The 12,104-nt window shown below is 41.8% G+C and overlaps 1 protein-coding gene across 3 annotated transcripts in view; it reads right to left on the bottom strand.

Annotated features, from left to right (window-relative positions):
• Window positions 1-2,589: 2,589 nt before the first annotated feature.
• clip3 (CAP-GLY domain containing linker protein 3) overlaps window positions 2,590-12,104 on the bottom strand; it is a 31,393-nt gene continuing 21,878 nt past the window's right edge. The window contains exons 8-16 of one of the 3 annotated variants that reach the window (XR_007449359.1): window positions 11,782-11,832; window positions 11,347-11,482; window positions 11,110-11,265; window positions 10,832-10,963; window positions 10,556-10,679; window positions 10,238-10,305; window positions 9,779-9,851; window positions 5,455-9,432; window positions 2,590-5,416 (exon numbers count right to left, since the gene is read on the bottom strand). Coding sequence is in view for 1 of the 3 variants with exons in the window: in XM_049576249.1 (XP_049432206.1) it covers window positions 9,378-9,432; window positions 9,779-9,851; window positions 10,238-10,305; window positions 10,556-10,679; window positions 10,832-10,963; window positions 11,110-11,265; window positions 11,347-11,482; window positions 11,782-11,832 (795 nt within the window). In the remaining 2 variants the exon portion in view is untranslated. Of the gene's footprint in view, window positions 9,433-9,778; window positions 9,852-10,237; window positions 10,306-10,555; window positions 10,680-10,831; window positions 10,964-11,109; window positions 11,266-11,346; window positions 11,483-11,781; window positions 11,833-12,104 lie in introns of all 3 variants that reach the window. The other 2 variants (XR_007449360.1, XM_049576249.1) reach the window with 2 other exon arrangements.

Genomic DNA, 12,104 nt, shown 5'->3' with positions numbered 1-12,104 from the left:
CACCTCAACTGACCCCTTTCAACGCGAAGGAGCAGCAGCTCTACTCCGAGCTCCCTCCAGATGTCCGAGCTCTTCACCCTATGTCTAAGGCTGAGACCTTCAATGAAGCGGACCACTTTATATATATATATATATATATATACATATGTATATATGTATGTACAATTATCAAAAGAAATAGAAAAACAAAGTCCTGCAAAAAGGCCACAAATTTAGTCAGAGGCCAAAGGGTAGAAATTAAATATAAGAAGCTTTCCAGATTGTGATTCTTCCCATCTGCACTGTGAGCTTTCATCCTCAGGGGGGCGCCACAGACAAGCATGAGTCTGTTTGTACTGTATTTAAAGATTATTGTGAGAGGACGCATGTTTCTCTTTGACTGGATGGTGAAAACATTCAATCACTGCCAGGTTAGGAAACATGTTAGCATGCTGCTTCCACCACCATCAAACCTCCAAAGGATCCTCCTTGGGTGTCTTGAACTCCATGTAGGCTGCCACCTCATCCTCGGGCTGCAAAGTTGCATGGCTGGAGTCCTCCATGTCGGTGACCAATGTGACCACGGGGTCAAAGGTTACACTTGTGTCACTGACTTTCAAAATAAAAGGACCCGCAACTTGATGATTTAATTTAATTTTTACCCACTACACAGTATTTTGCAGGTTACCTGATGACCTGGTGCAGGATTCCGATGGATGGTGCTGACCCTGACCTTTGACCACCACATTCTAATCAGTCCATCCTCAACTCAAATTGGACGTTCATGCCAAAATCGACCCTTCGCTAAGTCCCAAAACTGTTTTGTGTGAGTAAAAGCAATGGACAGGAGAGGTAGGAAAAACAACATCAAATTCTTTATTATATTCATAGAGTCGTCACTGTTATTATTAGAAGCATTTCCATGCTGATGAGAAGAAGATACACATATCGAAAAACCCAAATGAGAAAATACTGAGAGAGAAAGTTACAGAGAGAGAAGAGAGAGCATGCAGTGAGTATCTGTTAAGATGAAGACGTCCGATGCTCGTTCTCCCCTGTTTCCTCTTAAACGTCCGTCAGCTTCACACGCTTTTAAAACAGGAGTTACTCACACACACATGGACTGTAACCGAGCACAAAATATAACACACACACACACACTACAAAACCGGAGAACAAAAAGTACACTTAGTGAAGTTATCAAAATATAGGCTATATACTGTTTATTCTTAAGACGTATTAATGTTAAAACAACCAGTGCTGAGTTAGTTTCTATGAGAATGACTTCAACATTATATTCTCAGACACGTACACCGATCGATTATAGGAAGATTTAAAAGGACCAAACCGGTGAGTCTAAATATTTTAACTCATCAACTACAAATCACAAATACTTTACATTCCTGCTGATCAGTCTCCAAACCATCCGTCAGTGATTGATTGATTTCTTGGAGTTTTATGTGAGAACATAACATAAACATGACTGAATTTGGACAGAGATTCAAAGTTTCCGGAGCAGGTTTCATGTTGATTTTCTTAGAAATAAACAGGAACCGAAGGAAATAAAACAAAAAACTACAGGAAGGGCTTGGAAAGGAGTCAGCGGAATATAAGTATATATACAATAGTTTATAGTTAAAGAGCTAAATCAGGAAAGACTCAGCCCAGTCACTACAAGAAAATGCTGACGTAAGTTTCTGCAAAATACGTTACATTAGCACGTCTCATACATCATATCAAGGTTTCTTAAGTGACGAAGTGTATGAGTGGGATGGTGGATGGCGCGTAGGGCAAACTAGAATTATGTTAGTTGAATCGGATACGGCCATTTAATACAAACATTTTTTTTCCATATAAAGTTTTAAAGTTTGAACAGGGCTCAGCCAGACGTTCAGTGTGACAGCAGCATTCACAGCAAACAAGCTAACGGCGCTAACGACCAATTAGAAATGTGCAACAACATTTTCTGCCAACACTAGATATCAAACAAAAGCCAGACGCTGTGTCGTATTAACCTGTGAGCTTTAAAATAACCACTTCTATGCAGAGGAGAGAAGATAACGTTATCTCGGAGCCTTATGGTGGAAAGTTTCTCCTCCTCTGTGTCCGCAGCTGTCTGTGCCAAAGAGTAGCATGGAAGTCAAGAGCACTCACTCAGCTCAATCTGGGGACCAGGGGTGTGAATATAGACAGTGCAGGCAGTGCGGTGGGTCCCGTAGACAGAGTAGCTGGAGAACGGGACCTTGTGAGGGATTCAACTTCCCACCTCAGAACTACGCCGGTGGTTAAAGACAAACACAAAATATAAATGCTGTTATCTGCTATATATGCACTGGAGAAGGCAAACCCATCTCCGTCAGTGTTTCTTTGCTTTTATTTTGTGAAAATCAGTAGAAATCTATAATAAAATTATTTGCTCATTTTACGTGAACAATATAAATTATAAATAAACTTTTAAAAAATCAATTTAATGTATAACTTCTTAATTTACTTGGTATTTTTGTCACGTGCAGATTTGTAGTGACGATTGGTAATATGTATGATGATATTGTTCAACGTCAAGTCTGTATTTGATCATGTGATGATACAATAAAACATACGGTAGCTGCTCGGAACCAAAACCTCCCCAGGAGTACACTTAGCAGCACACTGACTACCAAAAAAACAAAACAAAAAATGACTGCTCGATTTGAAGCGATCTTAGTCGTTTGAGGGGTCTGACTTTCAAGGTGCAGCCATGATGGCGCGCCACTTTGGTGATATGCCTGCCAAGCTGCAGACCACTGCTCAAAACCAACAAAAAATAAAACCAGATGTGATTTAGCAAGTCATTGCTGTCTTTCAATGTGGCTATTTTGTAGTGACCTGTCAGTTTGTCCTGTCTGGATAGTGGTATGAAAAGCGGCTGTATTTTTACTGAGACATTCCTTTTTTAGCGAGGACTGTGTCCCCCAAACCAGGTAATTTAAGCCAAAACACAATCTTTTCCTAACCATAACAAATGGTTTTCGTTCCTAAGCCTAACCACATATTAACCACAGCGTTATTCATACAAAAATTTCAATGTATCTGCTACATAATAACGTACAAATGTAACGTATGCATGGTTTGCAGAAACGTACGACGCCAGCATTTTCTTCTGCTGGCTGCAAAACCAGTGTAGTCCTTTAAATGGAGCAAATCAAACAGAGATTATGTAATGAGGAAAGCGTATGTAACGATTTGTTTGTCTTGAAATGATTAACCAGAGACTCACTAGTGACACTTAGTGGCCGAACCAGAGAAAGCTCCACATTTACACAGCAGTAAGAACACTATGTTCAAACCAACAGAGGCTTCACTGGGACACATTAACTGTACTGTACGTTTACTGTACAAAGACAAACCTCACCATCACTGTGGTCCACTGACGTCTATGCTCTAAGGTGACGGAGTCAGCACGTCCTGACTCTGTGCAGCTTTAGCATTGAAAAGCAGGGCTGCTGCAGCAGCAGCAGCGCGTTTGTTGCAAAAACATTTTCCTTTGTGTAAAATTATAAAGAGATGTAAACTGCAACATGTGGAGTTGCTTCAGTTCATCAGGCTCTTTTGTTCAGGTCTGGATGGGATGGTGGGGGAAAGTAGCCAACAGCATGAATGTAGAAGGGTAAAGCTGTGAGTCATCTGCATATCGTGGCATCAACATTCTCACTTTTCAAAAAACTGTCTCGCAAAACATATTTTAAGGACAGTTTCAATAACCATGAGTCCTTCAGAAAAGTGGTGTTTAAGTAGAGTTAATTTAGTTTTCCCAATTTAACTTCAGAGGAATGCTTAATTTGGCTGTCCTTAAACAAAACTGGAATTTAAAGGGACATTGTACAGCAATACATCTGGGCAAATGTGAATTCCTGATAACCCGAATAAATCAAACCAGGACAAATTTTAGTTTTCAGGAAATAACAGTAATTTCTGTCATGTTTAAGGACATGTTCACATCTAAAAAGCTCCTTTGTCAATTTCCAATTTTTCCAAAAACATTGAGAGTGCTAGATTTGCTAACTCTATTCTTTCCATTTAGTTGCAAGTGCTCTGCACCTTATCAAGCTGATTTAACCAGCCAACAAACACCCTGACATAAGCGTAAACAGAGCAGGAGTTTGTGTTCAAAATGCAAAACTGTTGAGTGCTCCGTTCACCTATCAGGATGCCACATAACTCAACCTACGACTCGTATCAAAGCTTATGAGTTTGGTGAAGTATAACTTGCACCATTTGATATTTTGACGTCTCATTTGCTTTGAGTTTATTGATGACAATGACAAGTTTTCGGTCCGATCACAGCCTGACTAAACTGTGCAGCTGGTTGAGCTAAACTGAGCACCTGATGAGTGCAAAGCGCTGTAGTTATCATCAGTATAATGTTGAAGCTGATTTCACGGGCACAAAAAGAACAGTTATCAACAGCAGTGTGCAGGAGCAACCACAAAGTGTTTCCCTTAGCCGAGGCTGCAGAGCACAGAGACAGACTCAGAGAGATACTGAAACAACAAAGTTGCTGTCAGTCTGAACTCCACACAGACACAATCAGAGTGACAGGCCAGTCGCCTGAAAAAAATGTCGGCATTGTTCATTTCTGCAAACCACAGATTTGTACGTTTCACTTTTCTAAAGTGATGTAGTATATGAGCTGACTTTGTCATGGAGGAGGAGGTCACCTAGACGAGACGCCTGCCAAGCTGCAGACCACTGTTCAACACCAACAAACTACAAGACTGGTTGTGTTCTAGCAAGCGTTTGTCCTCCAGCAAATATTTAGCCACCAAACATGCATGTTTCTTAGCAACCTCTCACTGTTTTTCCAGCTAAGACTGTGTCTCATAAAGTGGTCGTTTTTGCTGAGACATCAGTGCATTTCCAGCAGTGGGCATTTTCACCCAAAACACAATCTAACCATGACCAAGTTGTTTTTATGCCTAAATAACTTCATGTTAACCACAGTGTTGTTAAATCACACAGAAATGTAACATTTAGTTTGCAGAAAGGTGCAATGCCAACATTTATTCTGGCGACTGGGTTGATAGTGAAGAGTCAGGTCTTTCACCAGAGCAAACAAAGTGTCTCACTGTGCAGCTGCACAGGCTGGTGGATTTCAAAAGTCAAGAACAAATGGATTTGACCAAAACTTCAAGAGTTGAACACACAGTTAAACACATTTGTAGGGGAAGTGAAGGTTCAGTGGTAATGTGATGCTGAAAGGATATACTGTACGGCTCTAAGTTGGCGTATATTAGAGCTATGCTTGTCAACGGCTAACTTACAGAATATAAATTTGCTGTTATGTTGCATGACGTGAAGGGTTATCCCCTGAAAATTACTGTAATAATTCATTTCATTATAAACAACAAAAGTCCATGAGTTTTCCAAAATTTTAAATGATTTTTAGGAATTCCATGACCTTCCCAGGCCTGGAAAATGAGACTGAAATTCCATGACTTCTCCAGGTTTCCCATGATGGTGGGACCCTGCTGAGCTCTGCTAATCCCTGTGTGTTTTATGTCCAGAATATACATCATTTATACTCAAGTCTTCCTGGAGCTGTAAAACAAACATTTGTCTAAAAAAAAACTGAATGCTGACTCATGGCCATAAACTGAGGATTTCACCTGGAGAACCTCCGATACATGTTTGTCAGTTACAGATTTAGATGCAGCTTTGGACCTCCACAGTTGGAGTTGGACTTATCTGTATATTCTCCTGCGACTGCGGCCACTTCATCGACAGAAACAAAAACAAAGTCTCTCACTGGCTCTTGAACTTTTGACTCCACCAGTCCCTGAGGTGTAAACATGCCTCCACAGATTATTCCTCTGACTCGTCTGTATGAACACTTGTTTGAGCGTCTCGTCTCCAGCAGCCTCGGCCATCAGAGTGTGTGAGCGTGTTCATCTCTCTGTATCAGTGCGCTTACAGAGTGTAAAGAGACATTAACACAGGAACCATTTCCACACAGAGATAGGTACACTGTTTACATATTGCTGTTTTCAGTTACACTTCGAGAGAGATTTTTAACATTAAGCGAACACACGTAAGTTCAGTTTAACTCGTGTTTTTGTTTCGTCTTTTCGCAGATGCTCACATTCACAAAAGGAAGCAAGGTCTTATTTAAACGGAGAGAAAGAGAGGGATAAGAGAAGAGGGGAAGAGAAGCAGAGAGGAAAACTTTCACAAATATCATGGACTCTCTGGAGAGTTTATCCAGGGTTTAAATTTCTGTGTTAGGAAATTAAAAACCTTGAGATGACAGAGATGATGAAGGGACACGAGCGGTATTACTATTATAAACAAATACTAATTTCCCAATGGATTAAAGCTGATATTAACTTTAAATTAAGCTTATTTTCAGACGCGAGTGTGACGGCAGCAACACAAAAACATTAATATCACATGTAGCAGGGCTGAAAACACCTTTTTTGATTTTAAATTGCATTGGAAAAAGAATAATCATTTTGGGTCTGTTAGCACTTTTGGTTAACTACAGATTGCAGCTCTTTATAAGATTTCTATAATATACTGTATTTTAAATGTAACTAGATGGACTAATGTTTCTATTTGGCAACACACTGATTAATAATGACAGTTGTTCTAAGGCGTTCAGTCACTATAATGTCTAACTACAGTTCGTCATCTAAAACGACTAAATGAACAGATTGTTTTTTTCTTCTTCTAAGTGATGAAGCAAAAAGTTACTGTTTAGATTTGTTGTTTAAGAAACATCAGATTCATCTTACTGTAATAAAATGGCACCCAGATCAACTTCAGAGCAGCGTTCCCTGAACAGTATGTGACGGGAGACACAGAGCCTGATTACACCTGGTACTGGCATGCGTTTCTGTAATCAGAGGACAAGTGGACAGCTGAGACGCATCACCGTCCACACTGGTGTCTGCCATGCGTCTGCAGCTGAACACTTGTGTTCAGATTTCAAAGGGGCCCGTGCACAGTTATTAAGTCCACATGCTCACCAGTCATGCTAGCGGCTGTGTGCCAGCAGAATCCAATGGAACAATGGATGGTTAGCACACTGTCACCAAAGCAACCACCATGTCCGACACTGATGACGCAGTCCTTGTCGTGGCGCATCAGGAAGTGTTAGCTTTCACACCACAGATGACATGTGGTCAAATGCGTCCCTGACAAGCGGTTTGAGTGACCGCATCACAATGTGTCTTGGTGGTTGTTTGTGTTTAGCGCCGTCCACTTGTGATAACAGGTGTAAACAGGCTGATAGAGACCAAGAACTTTTTTGTTTTCTAAGGCTTAAATACATGAGATAAAAAAATATAACTGACTGTGAGACTATGATAAAAAACGACAAAGTCAGTCGTTGATTAACTGGTTTCAGTTTGACGTCTGAGATTAAAGCATGCAGGTGATGAAAATTCACACGCAGTCCACAGTTATAACAACTGAGTTCTTGGTCTCAGGTGAGAAGTGAGGAAGCAGAAACCAGATCTGGATCCAACATTTTCTACACTTTGAATTTCACACAGTGACTACGCTTACATGCACACTAATATCCTAATAAACAGCATATTTCCTTTGGCTATTCCGAATTTGGCCTTTTCCAGATTAAGATATGTAGGATACGCCAGGAGCATTCTTTGGGCATGTATACTTTTGGAATATTTCTCTCAGTTGTGGTTTTTGCTGCAGTTGTCAACACTTGGCCTCTTGCCTGTTTAGTCAGCTCTGTGAGTTGTACACAAACCAACTAGCTAACAGTTCACAGGCTGGGGTAGAGATGCATGCAGGTTTATGGATTTGTGCAAAATCCATTGTGCATATCGCAATGCCGACATTTTCAAGAAGGTGGTTAACGAAATGAGAGAAGGAGGCTGCGTTATCACGTGCCAATGAGTCCGCCACCGGTGGGAAAAATTTGAAACTAGAATTACCACTCCATGGTTGTACGCCTCCGTATACCAGTCGAGTGTCTCTTTTAGTTTCCATCCATGTCTGTGAAAATACGGATGCTTCACACACAGATGTTTCAAGATTAGAGTCACCAATTCAGTATCTGACCAAATGTCTCCCTTTCTGTTCCTGAGATGTGACGTTGAGTAATGGCCAGTTAAGTGTTTTTACAAAATATTATGATGTCACAGTGAAGCTGACCTTTGACCTTCTGGATATTAAATGTTGTCACGTCATTCTGTGTGAAGTTTTGTAATAATTAGTGGGTGACTTCCAAAAACATGTTTGGTCACAGGGATCTTTGACCACCAAACCACCAAAGTCTGATCAGTTCATTCTTGAGTCCATGTGGACGTTTGTGCCAATATGAAGGAATTCCCTCAAGGCGTATCACATTCACAAGACTGGGGCAGAGATCGACAAACAACCCCAAAACATTATGGCTCCAGCCACAACACTCACCGGCATGGAGCCGTAAAATTTTGACACAAAGAAGCAAAATGGTACAAGCGGCTCCAGCCATTCTAATTTTCCATATTTTGCCTATAAAAAGACGTTAGAGCACTAGAGTCTATCAGAGCATACACAGCTGCATGTAAGCAGGAGTATTAGTGAAATATTCATTTTTAAACATTACCCATGTAGGAATGCTGTCTTTTTCAGGATAAGGGCATTACTGTGTGCATGTAAACGTAGTGTGTGTTCTGTTTGGGCACTTAAAATTCTCAGTGTGACACAAGTGTGCATTTTGAAGCGTCGCAGGTACTCAGAAGATTAATGCTTCCTCACAACTGTCGGCCTGGTTCGTTGGGCCTCTTCTGGACTCAGACTCATGTACAGTTGTCATTTGTTTGGCAAACCTCACTGTTGTCTGTGTTCAGGTACGCAGGCAGAGTATGTCATGGGATTTAACGAGCGTGCGTACATTTGCGAGCTGCAAACCACGAGTCAAAACATCAGCTTTACATCCTAATTTTTAGCTCGCTGGTGCAAACCTCCAAATTCGGTGAGACCGAAATCGAGCAGCAGCAAAAACAAAACACGCAGCAGCACAAACAGATGTTTTGTGGTTTATGATGTCCTGAAATAAAGACGGACGAAGCTGGGACAATGAGATGAGGACTTGTTGAAACTAAAAGATAAGACGTGTAAAGGGGTGAGGAGAATATTTTAGGGGGATTGCTTTAGCAGAGTTTCGTTAAAGGAATGCAGGACATTTTGATCAGATACAAGGCACTATAGATTTTGCTATAGAACGGCTAAATTAGAGGGATTTGGGCTGAGAGTACGAGAGAAGAGGGTTTCACTATACGAGAAGTCTGAATGGCGACAGTGAACATCTGAAGAGACTGAAAGAGAGAGGAAAGCGACAAAGTAAAAGATGAAGAGAGAAAGAGCGGAGAGATCGATCTGGTGGAAGAGGACAAAGGAGGAGGGCGTGGTTAGGACTGCATCTCAGCGCGCAGCATCCACGGAAACCAGCAGCAGAACAGCAACCTGGAGGAGAAGAGGAAGAGAGAGATAAGGAGAGGAAGGGGCATGAGCGTACAGAAGAACAAAAGGAAGAGGAGCTGATGAAGAGAAAGAAGAGCAGGAAGTACAGCAGTTTTCATAAACTGAGGCTCTGTTTACACGCCTGGTAAAAGCTTCTCCATCATACATCCATCTTTAGCTGTGCAAGGTGTAAACGTGAGAATCTTTTCCTTCTCTAAACCCACATGGAATATTTTCAGATATTTTTAGGCAGAAGGTCAGACTTGGATGTGAACAGCTGTGTTGTGAACGCAGCCTGACAGGTTTATTATTAGCTGTCAGAGAGTCGATCCTGTCTCTGTGACCTCACCTGGATATGGAGCTCTCAGAGGTCAGGTCTTTAGGAGAACGCATCGTGTTGAAGTTACGCTTCGGCTGTGACACTGCAGAACACAAACAAACAAATGACGGACTTTTAATGATACAGAAACGAGGAGGACGTCACCATTACTTATGGATTTGGGGGTGAACATAAAGGTGAGCCCAGTGATAATATTTCCAGGTTTATAAATGTACTGTATGCCTCTGATCCATACGTTTTGTATTATTGTTCCAGGTTTTATTGCCCTTATGCAACACAACATACACAAAATGACGTTCATAAAAATGAGACAGACAAGGTCACAGTGATCTTGATTAATGACCTTTGACCACCAAAAACTAATCACTTCATCCTTTCAAATTTGAAGAAATTCCCTTGAGGCATTCTTGAGATATCGTATTCACAAGGAGAGGACGGTGACACAACAACACAATGAAAGATACTTACTGGTGACTTGGTGGACTTTCTTCACCATGGAGCTGTCGTTCTGTGAGCCTTCTTTAGGACCTCCAATTCTGACAGAGCAACAGATTTTGTCAAAGTGAATTAATTAAAAGAAGAAAACTTGACTTAAAATAAATGTTAGTCTGGTGTAAAGTGGACCATAACATTGCACCAGCCCTCCACTGGTTTGAACATCATGCACCTATAATGTCCTCACCCGGTGCCTTTCATGCATCAAAGCTGAATTAAAAGTCTTGTTTTGGCAGAATATGATAAGAGGAACTAAAACTATGAGAAACTGTCAGGTTTGTGGTGACTTACCTCTGGACTCGGGAGGGCGGAGCAAACACTCCATATTTGGGCAGGCAGCTGAAGTAGCGGACTCCAAACACTGAGCCGTCGTGTTTCCCTGTCGCCTGATCTAACTCAATTCCAAACCAGTAACCTGCAGAGACACAAACAGCTCAGGTAAAAATTGTTTCATGTTGATAGATTTTGTGTAGTTGTATTTTGAATTAAACAGTGCATCTAACGAGCCTATTGAGATGTGTGTGCAATACACAATATAGACGATGTGCTGAAGCCCAGCAGACAGACCTGGAGCAAAGTCGGTCTTGCCGTAGAAGCGGACGATGCCGTGTTTCTGTCCGGCCACCAGAACCTGATCTCCAACTTCCACGTTGAGTCCCTCTGGATCCAGACTGGCTACTGATGATTTCTTCTTCTGGGCTGAGAACGCACAGCAGACAAATATATCGTACCACAGAGATTCACACCTGATTCATCAATAGATAAATGTTCTATTTCAAAACGTGTCCAGTTTGAAGAATTTTGATGTATGACACACAATCTGGACCACATCACTACTATGTTACCTTTCTCCCTCTCCTTCTCCTTCTTCTCTTTCTCCTTCTTGGTCTTTCCAGCGAGGCGGGAGGCCAGGTCCATGCGGGGGGTTCGGGGGGTGGAGGTGACGGATGAAGGTGTCTGATCCACAGCTTTGGAAATCTTTGACACCGGTGCAAAAATCCCTGCAGACAAACACAGTGAAACCTCAAAGAACCTGCAGAGCAACACCATCATCCCACTGGAGTCATGGAGAATGCTGTTACCTAGTTTAGGAGGGCAGATAAAATAGCGAACGCCGCCCACGCTGCCATCGTTCTTTCCCTCTGGCTCGTCGAGCTCCACGCCGACCCACTGACCACTGGCAAACTCTGTAGTACCGCAAAACCTGAGAGTGCCGGTCTGAGAGAGACACACAGAGATGAAGATAAAGAAAGATAAAGATAAAGTCAGAGGTGAAATTCCTCCCCGGCTGGAAACATGCCTGCAGAGATCCATTCAGGTAGCGTGGAAGCAGAAAGTCTGAGTGTCTGCTGCTGTGTTTTATGGAGGGGACGGGGAGGAAGTGTAACATTAACGCTACAGATGGCGTGCAGATTATCAGGTTTTCATTTGTCATGTGACAGGAAGAGAAAGTGTTGTCAGAGTGGTGCAGTCAGTTCAGTTAGTCTATGTTCCAGCCGGCGCCCAGTCCAACCAACCTGTGTGAGGTTTGCAGCCGGGCTGTCATCTCGGCTCTGGTCTGTCTGGAGCTACAGAGCGAGAACACACTGTTCAGAGCTCATACAGCTTGAAGGTGTGAAGGACAAACTGACATCCATCACACAACACAACTGCAAGCTTTAAAGGGATAGTTTGAAGTTGTGTTGTGTGAGGTACTTATCAGGGGTGTTCACAAAATTCACAGTTCGGTTCGGTACGATACAGTGGTATACAGTACATTGTTGATAAAGCAAAAAGTAAAAATGCTACAGAAATCCTTTTGTTTTTTTGTAATTTGTAATTATTTGTTGTATGCACATGG

This window comes from Epinephelus fuscoguttatus, linkage group LG5 (assembly GCF_011397635.1).
Source record: "Epinephelus fuscoguttatus linkage group LG5, E.fuscoguttatus.final_Chr_v1".
NCBI classification, from domain to species: domain Eukaryota; kingdom Metazoa; phylum Chordata; class Actinopteri; order Perciformes; family Serranidae; genus Epinephelus; species Epinephelus fuscoguttatus.
The sequence above is the reverse complement of the archived record's forward strand: the minus strand, read 5'-3'. Positions and strand labels throughout refer to the sequence as shown.